The sequence below is a fragment of the Danio rerio genome, chromosome 2 (assembly GCF_049306965.1).
Source record: "Danio rerio strain Tuebingen ecotype United States chromosome 2, GRCz12tu, whole genome shotgun sequence".
Taxonomy (NCBI): domain Eukaryota; kingdom Metazoa; phylum Chordata; class Actinopteri; order Cypriniformes; family Danionidae; genus Danio; species Danio rerio.
The window spans coordinates 51,854,622-51,877,277 of record NC_133177.1 but is presented as its reverse complement, the minus strand read 5'-3'; the positions used below and the strand labels follow the sequence as shown (position 1 = coordinate 51,877,277).

At 36.5% G+C, this 22,656-nt stretch overlaps 3 protein-coding genes and 1 long non-coding RNA gene across 54 annotated transcripts in view; 2 read left to right on the top strand and 2 right to left on the bottom strand.

Moving 5' to 3' along the window:
* si:dkeyp-94g1.1 overlaps positions 1 to 22,656 on the top strand; it is a 219,541-nt gene that overhangs the window by 145,338 nt on the left and 51,547 nt on the right. For 2 of the 50 annotated variants that reach the window (XM_073921547.1, XM_073921466.1), the window contains exons 1-2: positions 663 to 778; positions 1,361 to 1,423. The exons of 43 other annotated variants lie outside the window; for them this stretch is intronic. The gene's annotated coding sequence lies outside the window, so the exon portion shown is untranslated. Of the gene's footprint in view, positions 1 to 662; positions 779 to 1,360; positions 1,424 to 22,656 lie in introns of those variants that run through there. 5 more of the 50 variants (XM_073921488.1, XM_073921497.1, XR_012389564.1 and 2 more) reach the window with 3 other exon arrangements.
* On the bottom strand, positions 281 to 4,333 carry LOC141378927 (uncharacterized). The gene is made up of 3 exons (XR_012394661.1): positions 4,164 to 4,333; positions 2,436 to 2,759; positions 281 to 2,122 (listed from the first exon to the last, which is right to left on the bottom strand). It is a non-coding gene; the product is annotated as an uncharacterized lncRNA (long non-coding RNA).
* Positions 6,592 to 21,411, bottom strand: LOC141378913 (uncharacterized). 2 transcript variants are annotated; one of them, XM_073930767.1, is made up of 8 exons: positions 20,230 to 20,321; positions 20,018 to 20,131; positions 19,026 to 19,331; positions 15,003 to 15,287; positions 14,768 to 14,902; positions 13,903 to 13,946; positions 10,530 to 10,655; positions 6,592 to 10,415 (listed from the first exon to the last, which is right to left on the bottom strand). In XM_073930767.1, exons 2-8 carry the CDS (start codon positions 20,073 to 20,075, stop codon positions 10,269 to 10,271), a joined length of 1,101 nt encoding a protein of 366 aa, XP_073786868.1. In that variant the 5' UTR covers positions 20,076 to 20,131; positions 20,230 to 20,321; the 3' UTR covers positions 6,592 to 10,268. The 2 variants fall into 2 exon arrangements, with proteins under 2 accessions (XP_073786868.1, XP_073786861.1); XM_073930760.1 differs by having other exon boundaries at positions 20,018 to 21,411.
* The window catches only part of LOC141378914 (C-type mannose receptor 2-like), a 66,100-nt gene continuing 64,707 nt past the window's right edge, over positions 21,264 to 22,656 (top strand). Inside the window, exons 1-2 of the mRNA XM_073930789.1 lie at positions 21,264 to 21,287; positions 21,392 to 21,882. The gene's annotated coding sequence lies outside the window, so the exon portion shown is untranslated. The remainder of the gene's footprint in view (positions 21,288 to 21,391; positions 21,883 to 22,656) is intronic.

Below are 22,656 nucleotides of genomic sequence, written 5' to 3'. Positions count from 1 at the left end.
CACAAACTAAATCAAAGGTCATTTTACAACTCTTGACATTTTATTTAAGCACAGATCTAAACTGAATTATCTTTAATAGTTAAATGTTTTAAATGAAGTGATTATTGCCAAATACAACCGTCAATGGAAAAATACTCATGACCTGATTGTACTGAATGTGTTTTTGTGTTAAGGGTCCACGATTCGTGATATTTATGATCAGTGTACTAATGTATCTTGTGATCTTAACTGTTGGCATGAGGCCAATTCAGACCGCACAGACAAACGGCAACAAACTCTGTCAGAGATTGTTGGATCATTTAATCGGTGTTTCAAGAGTTCACACTTAGCTGATGATTGATAATAAGCCATGCTGTTCTCGTAGAGTGCCCTGAGCAAAGATCCTCAAGCACAGGGCTCCATCCCGTTTGCCATGGGCGTAAATCCCAGGGGACATGTCCCCTCCCATCCGAGGGTTGTCCCCCCCCTCCAAAAAAAATAATACAATTAAAAAAAACTCTCAATTGTGAAAAATAAATGTATATATAGCTAAAATATTTGTCTAAGTAGAAAGAAAACCGCATTTATCATTTAAAATGCATTTAGAAATAGTTGAGTTTCCCCTCCCCTACCTCAGAGTGGTTCGGTCCACTGAATGCTTTCCCTCATTCGGCTACTCTCTCACACACACACACACACACACGTCAGGTGTGTGGCTCCAGCTACGGATTTTGTTCACCTTAAATAAAGCGATTCTCCTTGATGTAGTTAATACAGACTCGTTCATAAATTAGTTGAGGTAAAAATTGCTTTTTACCCATGTAATTATCCATGAAACTTCTGTATTAGCGATTAAAATTACTTATCTACTTAACGTTAGCTTGTTGCTAACGCTAAAGCCGTTTCCCATGCACTGTTTCATTTGTGATGACTTGGCATAATGTTAACTTAACATTAACGACCACAATTAGCATGATATTTAGTTGTGTATTTGCTAAATGAGCACTGTGCTACACTGAGCACACTAACCCCACTGTATTTTTGTATAATCAGTTTCTATTCTGTTTTAAGTGACTCAATTAATTTGAAATTAAAATGTTAACCTTTTTTATTTCTTTGTTTTTATTGTTGTGATTATTTTTATGATAGTTTTGCATTCTTTATGTAAAGCACTTTGAATTGCCATTGTGTATAAAATGTGCTACAGTATAAAGAAACGTGCCTGGCAGTGTCATGCATTTTATAAAATGACAGAAAAAATAGACAGAAGATAATTTTTTCAGTGCAGCTAAACGCCAAGTACAAAAAGTTCACATATTAAGCAATTTGGCTTTCAGAATGAGTGCTTATGAAAATACTAATGTCCCAATATCAATCACAGGCAAAGGGGAAAGTAATGATTGGGGATCATGCAGAGCTGGATCAGTCAGATGTACAGTGTCAGGTAAGGGTGTTGTGCTTTATTGAAGGGATAATGACAATTATTTTGGGGTGAACAATTTTTTTTATGTTTTTGGAGTTGTGGCCGTTAAGCAGATTTCACTGGCTCACTGATTTACAACATGATCTGTCATTTTAACGTTTTTAAAGTTAGTTATTATGAGTATGGAAAATGTCTTTCTGCATTTATTCTGCTTCAGGAGTCAGTCAGTTGACTGCAAACAACACAACAAACAATGCAATAAATAGTTTTTAAAAAAATTTGCTTTGTCATTGAACCTGAGGAAAACTTTGAAAAAAATCATAATGACGGAGTCTCCATGCTGTAATAATAATAATGATGAAACCATTTTTAACTGTGTGGACATATCTTTAATAGTACAATTCGGCTGTATTATTTGTGTCCCCTTAAAAAAATGCTCGAAAGAAATTTTATAGTTAATTTTATAGTTATTTTCCCCCACTACTGTTAAATCAGATTTGCGCCCCTGCCGTTTGCAGAGCGAGAGGGGAGTTTGAGCTCAGGTAAAAAGATTGTTAGGTGTGTAGTTCAGGTTGCTGGAGTGGATTCCCAGTACCGGGTCGTGAAAGAATGGCTTCCATGCTACAAAAATGCTAAACATTTAAAATAGAATCATAGTGCTCAATGTACAGGAGTATAAAATCCAAGGAAGCAAGATGCTAGTGGATGATCCATGGTTGCCTGCAACAGTAAAAAATGGAAGAAAATAAATATGTAACATTAAAATGTTTATCGCTTTATTATTTAAATGTCTAAAAAAAATCTTATGAGGGGTATAATGCACTGCCAGTTGGAGCATGGACTGACAGAATAATTTAATGTACTGGACATAAAACAGAATTCTCCCCTTGCCAATGCTAAACATAACAGCTGTCATTCTAGAGGCTGTTCACAAATTGTGCCTTTTTGTACATTCAAGTTCACCATGCATGCATCATGTGATACCATCTATTTGACTAGTGTAGGTTTTGAGGTGTCTAAATTCTGCACTTACCAACAACAGATACATTGTAGTGAGAAATATCTATGGTTTTTCCCCCAATTATTGTTGTGAAGTAAAGTCCACTGTCTGCTTTCTGCATATTCTTCATGGTCATAGAGAAGGACATTTTGTTGAATGCCACCCTGTTCTTGTAAAAACTGTCAGGTTCAAAATCCTTAGACGTATTGTAATATGTCACAATGGTTTCTGTCTGTTGGCTGTGAAAAGACGTTTTCATCCAGATTAACTGTACAAATGGTGGAGGTTGTTCCCTCAGAGTAAACTCAAAAGAGTCTCCTGCTTGCAGTGATATGGGCTGGATTTCAGCAAAGGCCCCTTTGGGGGAAAAGAGAAAAAGAAAATCTTAGTTTAGTGATCATAAACAAGATTACGACTGATTTCTGTAAAGTAAAATCAAATAAACCCTGAATAAAGCAATTATTCAGCAAACTTTCAAATGGTCTCCGCCTAATTACCCAATTCAGACTTAGTTGTTTGATCTATTGTCCTAAACATGACGCAGCTTGTTGCATTCCCTGCACAGGCGTGCATGAAATCCTGCCTGAAATCCTGAAGTTTTCAGCAAATGCTTAACCAGGAAAATAATTAAGTATATTTAAATCTAAAACAACTAAATGTAAAATAAGTATACATAAAACAATAAGACAAAGCTAGGGGTCTAATGGATCACAGTTGATTGAGCCCCCTGACTGACTATTAGGCGTTACTTTACTTAGAATTTTACCAGTTACTAGTACTACCAATTACCATGTACTACTACTACTACTACTACTAGTAATAATAGTAACAATAACAGTAATTCATAACAGCCATATAGGGAAACATAAATCAATTTGTGCAGTATTATAAGCCTAATAAACTGCTAAGTATTTAAATATAATATTAGCTTGTATTTAATGGTGCTCAACATATCTGCTTAAATTTTAATACTTGTCTTTAATATATTTTATTTCAAAATGTATTAATGAATTAAAAGCTAAATTTCAATAGGAAAAGTACCCATTAATGTGTGTTTCTGGCTACAGGCCTATGGGTTTTGTGCATTTATATTGTATTAGTAGAACATAAAACAAAAACCAGAAGAAAAAATAACTTTTTTAGAGGTTTAAAAATGAAAGAGGAAGGACAAATGTCAGTCACGTTGGTTAGCAACACTTCTAACAAACATGCTAAGCTGTGAAAAGAAACCGGCAAAAAAAATAAGCAAACTAACTAAAAACAATCCTATTCGAAAGCATGAACCTGAGTACAGAAAGTTATTTTAGGATGCTTTTGTAAATGAAAAGAAACTAAGAAAAAAATATTGATTTTCAAAAAGTACTGTAAAGACTATTGACCTTATTCTAAAATGCGGAAGTGTGCCTGTTTTCGCGATTGTCTTAGAACTTCCGTTTCAGTCGCCTATGGGAGAAATAACAAGGAATAATAAATGGCAAAAAACGGTCAAACTACTTGCTCTCCAAACAAATGTTTGCATGACTATACAGACCAAGTAGCATAATATAATAAGAAAATATTAAATTGCAACATCAAACAGCGAAACGAGCAGTTTTTAATGTCTAAAAATGAATGAAAGTGAATGAGACCGGAAGTCTCGTGCCAAAAAGATTCAAATGGCAGCGCCCACTCATCTGCGGAGAATAAGGTCAATACTTCTATTAGGAAAAAACTAAATGCTCAGTAAGACAAAACAAATCCCTTAGAATGAACTTGTATTACCTGTTTTGAAGTTCAGAAGACAAAGAAGTAAAGAGAGAGTGCAAAAAATTGCCATTATAAGAATTTAATGGATTTAAAAACTGTACTACTCTTGACTGCACTTCCTGAGTGTCAAAACGCAACAGACAGGAAACACTGCTTCCTCTGCAGTCACATCACCACACAAGCACTTTTTTTCCCATCATTATTGACCCATGCTGTTTAATACTACTTTAATTCTTACTTACTCAACTGCTGATGAACCAACAATCAATAATATTAAAAAGCGGGAAAAAAATGTATTATTATTATTTTTTATTATTTTTTGCATTTAGTCCAATATGATAGATGCTGCGACAAGAGGGCTGACAGCAGCTTCGTTTGCTTCTGCATTTAAATGACCTTATCAAAAACCTGAGGTACTGTATTTAACACTGTTGACAGCAAAAATATTATAGAGGATGAGTTGCTTAATTTTCTTTAGGTAAAATTAAGACTCTGGGTAAAAACAAAATGTTTTGCAGCAAAAACAATTGAATCTGTTTGGTATGGGGCCTCCATGTCTTACAACACAACGGAATATATCTCTACAGAAAGTTATTAATAGCATAAAATGTTTTCTTAAAGTGATGAATGAATGTCGAGATAGAAATACCATGATCACATTATTTGGATGAGTTGTTGCCAGTGTCTTTTAATAATATTAATGTTTCAAGTTTGTTTAGAAAAATGAAGCTGCTAAGTGATCTGTAGGATGAAGCATGTGCGACAACTAGAGTGGGGGTTTTAAGACTCTTGACAGACATGATACAGACGGATATGTTTCAACAGAGATTTGGCAGTTCAGAGATGTTGACAGCAATGGTCTGAGGTGCACGCATGCTGCCATGAAGCCATTTTAAGTATGTCATGAATTTTTTAACCGAATGTTATTTGGACGTCAACTAGTGCTACAAGCAAAATTTGTCATTAAAATGTTATTTGACAGAGTAATGATAATTACAATTTGTTCCACGGAAAACATGATCAGAAAAACTTTCATGACACAATTTTAATGATTTATGACCAGGGCCAGATGAAATCTGCGGACGCTTTTTCCTATTCTGCAGAGAATTTTGGTAAAAATCTGCGGATTTCTGCTGAATTATTTTTCGAGTATCCAGCGGAGTATTATAACTAAAACCTTAATATATGAAATAAAAAGTAATAAATTACTGAATAAAAACTGAATAAATTTAGATGCACATTTACTCAAGTAAATAAACAGAATTAATATTGGGCTAAAAATCTGCAGAATTCTGCAGAAAATCTGTGGAATTCTACGCGCACAGATTCCGTGTGGGCCTACTTATGTCAATCATGTTTATGACAGATTTATGACATTATTTTGTCTTGGTAATGTCAAGTTGTCATGACAAAGATGAATGTATTACCAGTGGGGACTGTAGTTTAAATGGCACCCTGGGTATATTACCCCCAACCCCCCCCCCCCCCCCCCCCCCCCCCCCACACACACACAAATTATTTTAATTTTTCTCTAAATATAACAATTTATTTATTCATTCATTACATTTTTTCAGCTTAATCCCTTTATTAATCAGGGGTAGCACAGTGGGATGAATCGCCAACTTATATGTTCCGACTTATTCACACTATGGGCAATTTAGTTAATCAATTCCCCTATAGCGCATGTGTTTGGACTGTCAGGGAAACCGGAGCACTCGTAGGAAACCTGCGCCAACAAGGAGAACAAGCAAACTCCACACAGAAACACCAACTGACCCAGACGGGACACGAAACCAGCGACTTTCTTGCTGTGAAACGATCGTGCTACTCACTGTGCCACCGTGATGCCCCAATTTATTTATATTTTTTATAAAATGCAATTATTATTATTACTATCATACAATTATTATTCAAAATAAATGACAGAAATCAATCCTAAATGTTCCTGGAAGACAATGTAACAACTAGTGTGATATGCTAAGATCGCTTAAATCTTTTGCATGAATATTATGACAATTCTATAGGATACAAAAAATAAATGTTTTATAGAATTATCTGTTGTCTTACACCCGACTCATGGACGAGAATTAATGTTATAAAGTCTTACCTCCCTCACTCTTTATCCCTTCTTTCTGCTTTATAATCATGCTTAGTCAGGGTCATGTTCCTCATCCACCATAATTTTTTAAGATGAAACATCTTGTGTAGCATGTTGCACTCTTGGAAACAGTATCCCAAGCAGAGTCCTCACATTCATCAGGTTTTAGCAACAGTAGTAGTAGTAGTAGTGTTGTCACGAGACTGGAATTTCCAACTTTGATACGATGGACAAAAATATTTGATAAAATTTTCGATACACTATGAAACTAAATCTTTAACATTTAAGGGTATACAAGTGCAGTTACAAAACTAAACCACATCATGTTTTGCATTTTATTTTATTAGGTGTCAGCAGTCCTAAAGTCTAAAAGGCAATAAATTACTATTAAATATAGCTAGAACAATCTTATCTTATTGTCTGATTCCAACAAAAGTGTTCAAATCTTAAAACTCCTAAGTAATATTATTAAATGCACTAGATCTAACATGGACATTTGTATTTTTTTAACTTAATATATATAAAAAAATACTTTAGCAGATATATTGCATATAAATAATACAGTACATTACAAAAATATACAAAACTGCTCTTACAGGTATTGAAATTCTGTGTTTGACCACTGGGTAGAGCAGTTTCATCCGGTGTGGAAGAGAGGAACAGGTGTGTAATCAAGGGGAGCACAACGTTTTTTGACCGTGACCATGATTGTGAGTGTGGAAAAGCAGTAAGAAAAGCCATCCTATGTGGTTCATGAGTGCATGATAAAACAGAACTGTGAGTAAAATACATAATAGACACATATTTGTTTTGTATTCTGCAATCTTGTTTATACGAAGAAAAAAAAAAGCATGTGAAAATCCAGTTATCACATAGAAGAAGCAAGTAGCGTTGTGTGTTGGTGTCACTGATGGTTAGAACAAAAACTTTTACTGTATCTTTACACCGAAAGTGGCGAGAGCGTCAAAGTAGCTGGAAGTCATTCAATTAGTGTCGAGGAGCAGCACGGCCCATCTTCGCCGGTGAGGGCATCGAGGAGAGTTGAAATCAAGTAAACTTTATGGTAATGAGCTGTGACGCGGTTTGGCGGCAAGACATTGTAATGTAAAAGTCCATCGCTTCAGAAGAGTCCAGAGAACACAGTAACTGTGAACTTTGGTTCCGACCACAGTTGTTCCCAACGGTTTGATTATTCTGGTCGCCGGATTTCCAATTTTTTTGCTATGTTTTCCTACTGAAACATACATTAAAAAAGTTACTACCGAGTTACTGATGAACTTTTTTTTTTTTTTAAGCGGGAATCAAATGCAACAATACAAAACAGTATTGCTGCCTCAGAATATTCCAGACATATGGACACATTGGATAATTAAGTGGAGCAAAGCCACACCACATGCACCTAGATCTTCCATGGTTAAATAAATTTGATAATAAGTGTGCAACATTTTTACACTAGAAATCTTGTTTTATGCGGGAAAGCAGCTGATATGCTGCAACAGCCCATTTAAATAAAAGAGCAGTGTAGCCAATTTTGATGCTCTCACCGCCGGAGCTGAAGGCACACAGCATTGTCGCCAGGGTGGCCAGAGTGACCTTTGACGCTCTCACTGCCTTCAGTGTGACGGTAGATATGATTCTCAGAAAAAAAATTACATAGAAATAGACATTTTGCTGCAGTGCCATGTAACATGTTGTGCGGAAACAATGTAATCTAGCAGCTCGGTGTATCGAAAAGAAAGTTAATATTACAATGAAGAATGGACTTTACTTACTTTCACAAGTTCACATCTAGCTGATGATTGATTAGAAAGCTTGTTTGGCATGCTGGGAGAGAGCCCTAAGCTCATAAGATCCTTGAGCCCAGGGCTTCCTCACGTTTGAAAGGCGTGAGGGGAGTTTGAGCTCAGGTAGATCTTGAGAACTCCCTTGCTGTAGTAGCTAATGAGCAGATAGTGATTGCTCTTAAGAGATAAGTACTTACTAGGAGCAATGGTGCTGATTTGGATTAGTTATTTAACTTAAGTTGCATGTTTTTGGATGGTGGAAGGAAACCGGGGAACCTGGGAGAAACTCGCATGAGCACGGGTAGAACATGTAAACACCGCATAGAAACGTTGACTGGCTTGTTAAGAACTAGAACCAGTGACGTTCTGACTGTGAGGCAACAGTATAACTACTGAGCCATCGTGCCACCCTTCTAGGAAAGGAGTAGGAGTGGAAGGGGGATTCTTCTAAATGAAGATGGCCATCATAAGGAACTTAGGTTATTTATAGTGGCTTTGGAATCATCTGATTGGTCAGTCATAAATTGGATAATGCGTGACCAGCCGCAAGCAATCATAAACACGTGATCCTCTTGAAATTAGTTTATAAATAAACTTTACTTATTTTGTTTATTGCCAGTAAAACAATCAATGCTAATCAATTCCTAATTCCAGCCTCCATTCCCCCTCAACTTTGAACATTTAGACAGTAAGGACGTGTGGCCAGAAGTGTGCTGAATTAGTCCTGATGTGTTAATCTGTTATATTGTTATCATATCTGCACAATTCAAAATAATGAAATAAGTAAATATCACTGCAATTATTCAACTCCCTGCTGCAAGAGAGAGAGAAGCCAGCATCAATACAAAACAAAAGCAAGTTTGTATCCTTTTAAATATTTTATTATTAATATTTATCGATATATCGAAATTTGACAAGACTAAGTAGTAAATTATCCGGGAATTTCACGAATATAGAAAATCTGTTTACTATTTGTTGTAAACATATTACATACTGCAAATATAGTACGAGTTGCCTGGTAGTAATTGTGAGAATATAAATTGTTTCAAATGAATATATTAAGTTATATAGCTCTAAATTTATATTGTTTTTAATGTCATTTCATTCGAAATTCTTGCAACCCAGGTGTGGAAGAGACATTACCTTCCTGAGCATTGGGAGATCCTGAAGTACTGCAAATGCTACAGGCAGGGTCTCAGGTCAAAGAAACTGTTTTGTTGATTAGATTTGGGCAGGTGAAACTTGTCTGCTCAATGGCTGGACAGTTTTTTTCACATATCTACCTCAGTTACATGTTTTTGTCTCTATCTTAACACTGCCCTTCCTAAAACATATAATAAACAAGACAACTCTGTTCAAAGGAGACTCTAAACTCTAATCTAGACTCTTGCAGACTCGTTTGGACTTATTTAAGATAAATGTTTGACACACCGTTCAATATTGAACTACAAATTGGCGTTATATAGACAACAAATTCTGTCATGCAGCACTCACTCATACCTTTAGTCCTTTATATTCAGACTAAAAAGAGAGCACTCTCACACACATCAGGGCTGAGTCTTGTTATACTGAAGTGTGAAGTATACTGAAGGACAATAAAAAAATTGACAGTAAATCCTTGTCATGGGCAATATTTCTAAAAAATAAATAAATAAACAAATAAGCCTGAAAGATTGTTGCTAGCTGGGTGGGGGTGACATTGCAGTAGTACAGTACAGTAGTTCATTTATAGCCTAATGGTTTCCAGTTCTTGTGCTTGGATTTAGGAGCCAAAAGTCATAAGTTGTATTATCTTTTGAAGATTATTTTATTGGAAATATATGCAAGTATAATGAACTATGTTTGAACGCAGAGCTTTATTTTTTGAGGGAACTAGTCTAATGCTAACAGCTGATTATCCTACAAAATGATGCCATAGTTCCTTTACTCTATTGAGCTGACTTTTATTCATGACCTGAAAGAGGCAACTGCCTGCTCTGTGATTATATTTGCTTAAAACAGTGTTGTAACTTACACTGTTAAAAAAAAAAAAAAAAAAAAAAGTAAAATAACAGCCTTTAAATTACAGAAATGTCTTAAAGTTAAATTTTCTGTAATTTATTATCAGTTATTTTAGGGTAAATTTCTGTTATTTAATTGCCGTTGTTTTAGTATGCATGGGTATGGTATTTTAAATATATGCGGAAAAAAAAAATATATATCTATTGACACACATTTTATTTGCATTCTACTAATATACTATGTATGAATAGGTGGTTTGCCACGTTGGGGTTTAGTCACAACCGAATAAATAGTATTTTCTGATTCAGTGGGCGGTGCTGGTGTCTGGTGTTCTCCTATTGTACTGTAGGTGGTGCAGGGGGGATTTTCCATTGTAGTCTGTGCCTGTGGAAATACAGATGAAGTAAACATATATCAAGTGGAGTACATAGGAAGACAATGTATAGCTGTTCTTTTGATGCTTCTTGCATGAAGTAAATGATTTCCTCTTTTTCTCACCTCATGTGTTGTCATTGTCTGACTGGTGTTCTGAGTTTGCTTGTGCTCTCCTTCAAACCCATACACAGTCTGAGGATTCCCTGATCTCTCCAACATCTCCAGAGGGCTTTTTACTTTATTTTTTGGCTGCAAAACAATTAAAAGAATCATAAATTCTACTGTACATGCTTAATTGCGTTTATACTATAAGTGTAATCAGGGTGCGAACTATGGGGAGCTAGAGGAAGCTCGGCTCCCCTAAATGCGGCATAGACTTCCCTGAAAACATGATTTGGGAATTTTTGTGGGTCCAGTCATGTCAAAGATGCTTTATGTACGTTGAGATACTGCTTATTCATTTTTCGAAACAAATGATATGACATTGTTTTCGTTTTATTTGCTTTATTAAATCAAGGCCAATAAAAGGTTCTTTTTTTAAACACTGTGACATTGCTGTAAACATGTTGGACAATAAGCTAAAACAGGTAAACTTGACAAAACAGAGCCTCTTTTAATGGTGTTTCTTTCATTTTGGTTTTATGTTTTACCTTAGTGAAAAGTGAGATCCCATGACATTCGATAGGCCTATGTAAAATAAAAAAGCATATGCTGTCCTTCGTGTCATCATCTTGAACTTATAGAGTGACTAGAAAAATGATAGGGTACAAGACGAGGTTATTCCTTTTGTTGTTTATTGAGACATATTTGTGTTTGTTGATTTGATATAAATGAATGTATTCCTTTCACAGTGCGGGTAAAATTAGACAATGTTCAGTTACTTAGGCTGCTGTTGTTTCTGCATGTAAAACATTGCTGTTTAAGGACAGGGATTCTGTGTGTTTTATAGCCTCAAATGTCCCATGAAGCGCTTTGAAATGAGCATTTTTATTCAATGTTTGGCATAATCTTAACTGAAAAATGAAGTAAGGGTAGGACAGAGTAGGTCCTTCCCTTCTAAAAAAACAGCCAATAGTGTTTTGTTTTCTCACAGCTCTGTTAGGGAGAGCGGTTGAGCTTAAACACATCAAATGAGTAGGGGGCAGGGCATGTCAGATACCTGAGAGCATGTGATTGGTCAGAAGATTTGATGAAAAACTGAAGTATGAGGTGACTTGAAAAAAAATTGTTGATCTATTTTAGGCAGAAAATCTTTCAGTTTTATTTTTTTCATTTATTCATTTTCTTGTCAGCTTAGTCTCTTTCTTAATCCGGGGTCGCCACAGTGGAATGAACCACCAGCTTATCCAGCAAGTTTTTACGCAGCGGATGCCCTTCCAGCCACAACCCATCTCTGGGAAACATCCACACACACAGTCACACACACACACTACGGACAATTTAGCTTACCCAATTCACCTGTACCACATGTCTTTGGACTGTGGGGGAAACCGGAGCACCAGGAGGAAACCCACGCAAACTCCACACAGAAACGCCAACTGAGCCGAGGTTCGAACCAGCATCCTTCTTGCTGTGAGGCAACAGCACTACCTACTGCGCCACTGCCTCGCCTTAGTTTTATATTTTCTAAACGCAAATTTGTCCGTTTTTTTATTTATTTTAAATTTTTTTGAGCAAACTAGATTATAGACATTTTAAAAAACTAAAACTAACATCTAAAAAAAATTATTTTAACTTCACGGGACCTTTTAGGGATAACTGGCTTTAAAACATTTATTTGTTGTATGAATTAAACAGAGTCAAATATCTACAAAACAAATGTTGTTGTTTTTTTGTTTTTTTTTTTACATTCAATTCAAATTACAACTGTTTTACAACAATTTTAACTGTTGGGTTTGGCAATATTTGACCCAGCATTGGGTTACTATAACCCAAGGATTTTAAGGGCTTTATTTTGAGGATCTGGAAGTAAAGTCCAGAGCGCAGGGCGCAAAAGCATTGAGGGCTTGTCAGAATCCATTTTTGCTATTTTAAGGACAGAAAAATCCGCTTTGTGCCGTGGCGCATGATCTAACAGGGTTGTACTTATTCTCGTAATGAGTTATAGGTGTGTTTTGAGAATAAACCAATCAGAGTCTCATCTCCCATTTCCTTTAAGTGTCAGATTCTTCACACCATAGCGCATACGCTATTTACATGGTGGAATTTGTAATTAGAAAAGCTGAACACTTCACCAGCGAGATACCAGTTAAACAGAGCATCTACAGCACGAGAATGAGTGAATGAGCCTCTTCATTCTTTACTTTCACTTTCACTCTTTTGTGGATAAGGAAATGTGTTGTACGCACAGACATCCATTAGTATCCATTAATTTAGTTTGTAAGTGCAAAGATTTGTTTCAAAACTATTTCTAAATTTAGTTCTAATTTTCAGCAAACGAATAAATGAACAGTAATAATGAAGTGTGGTCAAAAAAACTGAGTTATATCCAAATACACATGCTATGCCCTATATGATCCTGACAGGTGGACAAACCTAAGCTTGTTTTTATTCATTCATTCATTCATTTTCTTGTCAGCGTAGTCCCTTTATTAATCCGGGGTCGCCACAGCGGAACAAACCACTAACTTATCCAGCAAGTTTTTATGCAGCAGATTGCCTTCCAGCCAAAACCCATCTCTGGGAAACATCCACACACACATTCACACACACACTAATACACTATGGACAATTTAGCCTACCCAATTCACCTGTACCGGATGTCTTTGGACTGTGGGGGAAACCGGAGCACCCGGGGGAAACCTGGGAGAACATGCAAACTCCACACAGAAACGCCAACTGAGCCGAGGCTTTAAACTAGCAACCCAGCAACCTTCTTGCTGTGAGGCGACAGCACTACTTACTGCGCCACTGCTTCACCCAGCTTGTTTTTCATAAAACAAATATAAATATGCATATAATAAATAATAATACTACTAATAATAACATTATACAAAAGCAAGTTGTCATGAATAAACTAAAAAAGCCCACCGAGATGAATAAGGCATGGAGGCAATGGTTTTTGTATTTATGAAGAAAATAATAATTTTTGTAATATTTTAATCCTTTAATTATTTTTCATATGTAAAGATATTTGTGTGTTGCTGTTCATACTGTGTGTATTAAGCAATGCTCAAGCGAGGCGCACTACTGACGCACTCTGCACTGGACTTTAGACCTGCTCTCAGTTCGTCTATTGTGCAGTCTATTATAGTTCCTAAAAAAGCAACGTGCCAGCAATGCACCTTAACACACCTCTTTTTTTTTAGACTAGAACGCCTATGGCGGCCCATATGAGATCAAATGCATTTGCTATTTAAACAGCGTGGCGCAAAAAATCAAAATGACACTAGGTCAAGCTGAAACTAGCAAACAATTGCGCCAGGTGTATGATAGGGCCCTATGTGTTCATTTGAGATTTATCTATGATGTTGCACAAAAATGATTTAAAGCTTACCTTAACTTGTGCATAGATGGTGTGATCGACCACTTCTTCTTCTTCTAAGAGATTCAAAATGGAACAGTTATGAAGAATCCCACAAAGAGTAAAAATAATATATATATATATATAAATATATATATATATATATATATATATATATATATATATATATATATATATATATATATATATATATATATATACAGTGGTCCTTTGCTATAACTTGCTTCACTTTTTGCTGCCTCTCATCGTGTTCTGCTTCGTGATTAGCGCATTGTGTTCTGTGTCCTGACTGGCTGTAGACGATTGTCAATCAATCTCTTCCATGCCATGTCTCCTGTACAGTACAGATTACCTTCAGCTTGCAAAATTTACATAAATTGTCAGTCGCTAGCAGTGTGACCTTGAAGTACAGTACTGGTATGTTTGCAAGTGTCACAACATTTGCACAATGTCAACAAAACCTTCAGCACCATCAAAGCTACCTGCGGTAGCACCCAAAAAGCAGAGGAAGATGCTAACTATTACACAACAAGGTGAACTTCTGGACATGCTAAAGGAAGGTAGAAGTTACGCAGCTGTTGGGCACCATTACGGAATAAATAAATGAAGATCAAATGGTTTTGATCTGTGGTTTCATTCTCTAATACTGGACTAAATTAAACAAGAGAGAAACGTGTGAAAAATGTTAATGCCTGTCTGAGAAAAGTGTTTACAAAGTGGAGTGAGGAGTTTTACAGCATAAAACATCTTAGTAATTAAAAGTAAAAAAATTAAGTTGACTACTTCACGGATATCGCCTACTGATGGTTATTTTTATAACGTAGCTTCCGCGAATACTGAGGGACCACTGTATATATCTTTTTCATTTTATCCATACCTTTTCTACCCTTCTGGTAAATGCAGATTGTTGCAGAAACTGCTACAAAAACCAACACTGTAACACCAGCAGCGATGACCAAGAGCCAGTAGAGAGGAAAAGAACTGAGCTGGTCAGGAGGCATTTCAGGAGGTTCTGTTAAAGTGAAATGTGACATTAACAGTCATCAGAGCTCTTCATTAAAGATAATTCTTAGTATTTTGATTATGAGCAACCTAATATAAAGGTGATGTACTGCTGGAGTTGTTGCTTTCGTGATGAAATGTGCAAAGGTGATTCATCTTTATCGTGGAGTTCTTCCAGCTGACTGGGTTACTGTAATTACAAACAACCACATTCCCTATGCAGTACAGGGTTAAAGTCTGCATTTCAGATGATGTCACTTCCTCCTGACTGCAGTTGTTGCTGTAGTATCGGTTGTTGAGTTGAAGAGTATGGGCACTACATGAGACGTCAACAATACAGGAGTTAACACTGATCATGATCAACTTCTCATGCAGAACAGGAGAATCCACTGCATCTGGAATATATTGAAGTAAATATAGGCTTTAAGAAGCAGGTTGAGAGGTTACATGGACTTGGCATGTTGTAGCTTTTTTGTTGTTTTTTTTCATAAATCTGAACTCTTGTGATGCCATATGTAACCCAAAAATCAGAACTTGATTCCAATTTGAAGCAACAGTATGCAATTTCCCCACTAGGGGGCATAGTTGACAATAAAGATGTACAGTACATCTGAAAAATATTCATAGAGCATAATGTTTTCCACATTTTTTATGTTATAGCCTTTTTCCAAAAAGGATTTAATTCTTTTTTTTTTCTCAAAACTCTACACATAATACTTCATAATGAAAATGTGATAAAATATATTTTTTAAACTATTGCAGATTTATTAAAAATAAAAAAAACTGAAAAATCACATGTACAGAAGTGTTCACAGCCTTTGCTCAATACTTTGTTGATGCACCTTTGGCAGCAATTACAGCCTCTTTCAAGTCTTTTTGAATATTATGCCACAAGCTCGGCACACCTGTCTTTTGAATTTTTACCCATTCCTCTTTGAAGTACCTCTCAAAAAGGTTGAATGGGAAGTGACGGTGTACAGCCATTTTCAGATCTCAGAGATGTTCAATAGGATTTAGGTCTAGGCTCTGACTGGGTCACTCATTCACCGACATTCACCGAGTTGTTGTGAAGCCACTCCATTGATATTTAGTGATGTGCTTTGGGTCATTGTCCTGCTGGAAGATGAATAGTGACCCCAGTCATTAGAGGTCAAGAGCACTCTGAAGCAGGTTTTCATTCAGGATGTCTCTGTACATTGCTGCATTCATCTTTTCCTCTATCCTGACTAGTCTTCCAGTCCCTGCTGCTGAAAAACATCCCCACAGCATGATGCTGCCACCACTATGCTTCACTGTAGGGATGGTATTAACCTGGTGATGAGTGCTGGAGGTCACTGTGCTTATTGGAACTTTCAGAGTAGCAGAATTTTTTCTGTAACTTTCCCCAGCCTTGTGCCTCAAGACAATCCTGTCTCAGAGGTCTACAGACAATTCCTTTGTCTTCATGCATGGTTTGTGCTTTGGCATGCATTGTCAACCCTAGGACCTTATATAGACAGCTGTATGCCTTTTTTCAATCATGTCCAATCAACTGAATTGACCACAGGTGTACTTCAATTAAGCTGCTGAAACATCTCAAGAATGATCAGTGGAAACAGAATGTACCTGAGCTCAATTTAGAGCTTCACAGCAAAGATTATCAACACTTATGTACATGTGATTTAAAGTTGCAACACAAAGTTTGTGTGTAGAATTTGGTGGAAATAAATTAATTTAATCCATTTTGGAATGAGGCTGTAACATTAAAAAATGTGGAAAAAGTGAGGCGCAATGAATACTTTCTGGATGCACTGTATGATGCATTACAAATGGGATATATCACCCTGTGAAGGGCACTTCAAAGTGAAAACAAAAAGGACTGCCATATAGGGCTCAGGAACGTCTGCGTCATGATGAGTTGTGGTCGGCCATGTTTGTGGTCAAACGCAGGAGTGCACAATGCAAACCAATAGAAATCAAAATAGAAAAACAAACATACATAGTAACGACTTTTGAAAAACATCCCGCAACTGATGTGTATATAGCTTTATAAACACTCTTTGTGTGTCTGATATTATGTATTCCATAACATTCTGCTTCTCCAGTTACACTTTACCAATGGATATAGAGCATGAGCGCAGGGGGCAGATCAAATAAATGAACAAGTTTATCCATAACTGATATTGTAGAGACGAGCTGCAGCAAGGAAACATTTCCAGAGAAGACTTTCTTTATTATTTGTCAAATGAGCGCTTAGTTTATTGCTGATGAGTGTATATCTGATATGATAAATCAATCGAGATCAGTAAGAATCAAGCTCCCTTGTCCTAAATACTCAGAATGCATTGCGCTGTTACAACACATTCTCATTCTCTATTGAAGTGTGAATGACTGCGGGATGACAAGCAAGTAAAATGATATGCTCTGGCCAATATTTTACTGCACAGTAAAAATTATATGATCAATTAGTCATGACAGCACGTTTTTAGTTCATTGTAACTTATTAAACTAAGTTAATCATGTTCTAATAGGAGTTTCAAGATTAATTGTTTCTTCGGTGCACCTCGATGCAGACGCAGACAATTCGGTATCTGTTCTGTAATAGATCCTAATCGGTTATTACGTAGCTGGTGTAATTTATCTCATATGCTCTATATTGCGGTAGCTTACGATGCGATCGCGAGTAGTTAAAACGCTCCATCTATTTAAAAAACGCTGAAACTCTGCTCACGTTAAGCTCCTCCTTACAGTTATACTTGTGGATTCAGACACAAGCATGTCTGTAGAGTTTTCTCCATCGCGTCTATCAGGATAAGCTGTGATTGCTGCTGCCATTTATCAGCATCACTCATCAGTGAACAGCGCCAGAGCGTTAGAGCCAACCACAGCCTTTTCTGTTGAGCTTGTGACCAATCATAGGCGTTTAACAACTCGCTTAACAATGCTTTAAAAGCAAAGAGCATAGAATCACCAAGAGGTGACACTTACGATTTGGGAAACAGCCACTGGATGGGGCGTCTGCCATTTTGGAATAAAAACTCCAATAGAACAACAGCATATTATAAGTCTGTAAAATAAACTATTAAAAGGGCTGATGATTGTCGTCTTTCAGCTTTAATGCGCTTTTTAAATAAATAAATAAATAAAAACAAAGCAGCTGCTTGCCATGGCAACAGCAATAAGATTCAATGGACAGCCGATCACTTTCACTTAAAAATCACAGAATCCAAGGCTGTTGCTGGGCGCTGCTGTTGCATGTTCTAACTTAATTTTATAAGTTATGCAAGCTGTGTAAAGTCAGTTTAACATAAGTTCAGTGAACTCATAAGATTAATTTGATTCAACTTAAAAATTTAAGGCAACCATGATTCTGTTTTACAATGTGGGAAATCGTGCTATTCAAGTATTCCTACGTGTTGTTTGAGAAAAGATATACACTCTCATGACAATGGTGTTCGCTAATGAAAGATGACTCTTCCACCGCACACAATTACGGGCAGTTTTTATTGACATGATTGTGTGATGTGGAAGTGTGCTTGTTTTTGCGATTGACAAAATACTTTTGTTTTTTGCGATTGTCAAAATACTTTTGCCTCTTACTCTTACAAACAAGTGTGTTTAGAACTATACATAAAAAGTAGAATAATTCATTCATTCATTTATTTTGTCTTCAGCTTAGCCCCTTTATTAATTCGGGGTCGCCACAGTGGAACAAACCACTAACTTATCCAGCATGTTTTACACAACAGATGTCCTTCCTGCTGCAACCCATTACTGGGAAACATCCATACACATTCATTTACACACATACACTATGGGCAATTTTAGCTTACCAAATTCACCTATACTACTTGTTTTTGGACTTGTGGGGGAAACCAGAGTACCCGGAGGAAACCCACACCAACACGGGGAGAACATGCAAATTCCACACAGAAATGACCCAGCTGGGGCTCGAACCAGCAACCATCTTGCCCGGAGGCGATTGTGCTACCCACTGAGCCACAGTGCAGCCCCAAGTAGTATAATATAGCATGCAAATATCAGTTTGCAACAACAAGCAGCACAACACGCATCTAAAAATCAATAGAAGTGAAAGAGACTGGAAGACATGAAGAATATAAGGTCAATGTTTTGAAAGACTATGCAACACTCACCTATAACTGAGACATAATATGCAGCAACCACTGTTTCTTTTTGTCCACTTGCTTTTGCGGTGTAGTTTCCACTGTCGTTCTTCTGCATGTTCTTCAGCATTAGAGTGAAGGTTTGATTATTGAACTTTGCTCTCTCCTTATATAAACTGTGATATTTGATTGCGTTAGAATCATTATAAAATCGGACTATGTTGGCATTTGGATCTTTTATCCACGCAAATCTACTAAGCCCAGACAGAGTTTTAATTGGGTCCAGTTTAACGGATTGCCCTGTCTGTACAAACACAAGACCTTCTGATCTGGATGCTGAGGAGAGAAAAAACAAAGATATGTTATTTTATCAAAGTGCAGGACTTGCCTTAGTTTATTATTTCATTAGATTGATATATTTTATACATGCGATAGCCATTTATGATTTATTGTGTTGAATATTTACACTAGATGGAGCTGTTTTCTTAAAAGTTTACTCAAAAAGGGAAATTACTTTAAAATTAACTATAAAAATAACTTAAGTTTTAAATACAGATTTTAATAAATATCATAAAATTACCAGTTTAAGCAAGTCCAGTGCTGTCAGTATTTACTAAACATCAAGTGCTTCCAAACCTTTGAGTTTTTTATTTACTGTTGCATAGCCTTACAACAGAAGCCATCAACTCCAATTATACTTTTTGCTACTATGGAAGTCAGTGGATTTAGGTTTCTAACATTCTTCAAATTATCTTCTTTTGTATTAAACCAAAGGGAAAAATGCTCAAAAGGCTTGGAAGAAACGGAAGATAAGTAAATAAAGACGGAATAGATTTTTTTGGCGGCAATATAAACAAATAGTTGCAATACAAAAATGTCAACAAACGTCATACAGTCCGTAAATCATAAAACCAGTTATGAAAATCAAAAGTCACTTAAAATATGCATGCTGTAACGAAATGCAGCTAACTATAGCAACAACCATTAAAGAACAATCAGATAAAATGAACATGTTTTGGTACCTCTGCTGCAGATCATCAGAAATGTCATGAAGAACACGAGATGGTGACCAGCTTTCATTGCAACAGACCAATAGAGTTGATCCTTCTGTGGTGATTTTGTTGCTTACTTTCAAGCTGAGGAAGTGAGAACCTTATATAAATTGTCTCGACAGGAAATCTAAAAAAAACCCTGAATGTTAAAATTCAACAAAATAAATGTAAATATGTAGTACTGTGAGTCTGTTTGTGCAGTCATCCGAAGACGGGACCCAAAATGGCTTGACGTGTAGTTAGCACAGCACAAACCCCTCAGAGATCTCACAACAAAGGAAGATCTCACGTACAACCAACCACTTCACAAACCACTAGCCCTTAGCAGTGAGTGTGTAAGACCCTAAATAGGTTTTGCACTTATCAAGCTACAGTATCAAGTAGGTTTGCACTTGTCAAACTCTCATCTTCAGACTGGTAAAAACTTGCCTCATAATCTCACTCTTGATTTTCTTTTCATACTGATTGGCAATTTTCTGGTCATTACGGGGGTTAAGAAATCAAAATTCCTTTGATATTTTGACATAAGGTTGTGTTTTTTTTACTCAACTCAGGTACAGAATCAGCTTTTTTTTTTTTTTTTTGAAAATCAATGGGAGTTCTGAATGTAGATATCTTCATGTCAGAAGTAGTGCAAGTAGGTCAGAAACAGAAATGGGCACATCAGATTTACCAGAGATTTTAGGGTGCTTTCACACCTAGACTTTTGTTTTGGAAGTGCGGTTCGTTTGGCTTTTGACAATGTAAGGGTGCTTTCACACCTGTGAATCGATTCAGTTGTTCCGAAACAGAGATTACAAATGATACATTGTTGCTCTTTGCTCTTGGAGCGGTTCGCTTTCACACTGCAAAGTTTCTAATCAGACCAAAAGAGCTAAAGCAAGTCAGCTGTGAGTAAACTCTCCTCACATTGGTTTAAGTGTCAGGGTTTATTTTGCAGAGACTTGCTCAGCTGTCAGGAGAGGTGGTGGTTTGGTGGTGTTTGACAAGGTGCACGCGATGTGTCTAAAAGTGAAGAGAGATGCGGTGGGGAGGTGTGAAAAGGGTGCACGACGTAGCCTATTTGAGGACCGGGAGGGAAACGCGAGATTACCGAGAGATTATCACTCGTTTGGGGGCATCCGGAGACTTACGAAACTTCCCGCCCTACTCAAAGTTTTCTCGAGACAGGTTCTGAAACAAAAGTGTAGGTGTGAAAGCACCCTAAGAGTCTAAGTTATCATATGCATTTGTTTCTATGGCAAAACATGTCTTTTTTCACCAAAGGGGTCTCACACAAATTCCAAAGGCAGATACTGATAAGATAAGGGCCTGGTGTGTGGACTTTAGCGCTTTTACGATGAGGTCACATGTTTAATGGTCAGTTTGATTGTCTCAGTATTTGAGAATTGGTCACATGGTCAAGAAAGAAACAAAATAGGTGGTAAACTTTGCTCTGGCTCTTTTACTGGTCTGCTTCTCTCCTGCTCTGCTCCTCTCCTGATCTGGAGGCAATCTTCTCTGGCTCTTTGAGGCCTACCTACTCTCTTTGTCTTTCCCTCCCCCTGTCTCTCCTTCTACCTATGGTAAATTTATTTTAACTTTTAAGCTAGGTACATTTATTTTTACATGTTTTTGTCTTTTTATATTTTATCATTTTATACAGTTATTTTGTAATTAGTTTAGTTGTAACCATAGAGAATTACTGTCATTAAATCAGCTCATTTTCAAGTATTTGTGAATTACTTCTTTTAACAACAACACTTAATTGCTCCATAGTGCAATACAATACAATCACATAATAGCAACGCTCACCCACATTTTCAGCTATTATACTGCCCTTATTTCCGTTTTTGGTAGGAGATTGCAGAAGAATGGTTTGACTAGAATGTACAGTTTTTTTTTTCTTTTATCAATACTGCTAACTTTTTAGGCATTCTGCAGAACTACAGTTTGAATCGCTGTGGTTAAAACCCATTCTTACATGAATCCAGCAATCCCGCTCAGATGTACGCCAAAACAATTGGTCTGAGATCGCCTGAATAAGGTGGTCTCGGCTCAATTAAAACAAACTCTGGAGAAGATCGATTGTAGTAAGAAAGCAATATGATCAGAACCAGGCTATATCACAGTGCATTATGGGTATGTAATAGGAATACGGCTATATGAAGAGAGAATTATAAGTACCGGTTATTGTGTTTCATGTCAAAAACAACAGTGAAAGCATGTTAACTATTAATAAGAGTTGTTTATCCATTAGGAAAACTGACTGAACAGCGGTCTTGGTTTAATCTGTTATTTTTTCTCTATAATGTAAAGCCTATAATGCATAAACCAACTGCTATGTACAAGAAAGTCTTGCATCTGATTTATATTTGGTGATGATGATGTCTGTGGGTGTTTAAAAAATTAAAGCGCAGCTTTTTGCTTATAATGTCTTAACGCTCATCAATTAATAACCTTTATTTATCCAGGTAAGTCATTTCCCCAAAATGACCTTCATAAGCTGTATCTTGTATTGAAGAAAACTTGCAAAATGTTATAGTTTGCATGTTTTTAAGACATATTACTTCATAAAGATTATGGGGAAGTTGCTCTGTATTCTCAGCCTCAAGTGCTTCCAAACTATT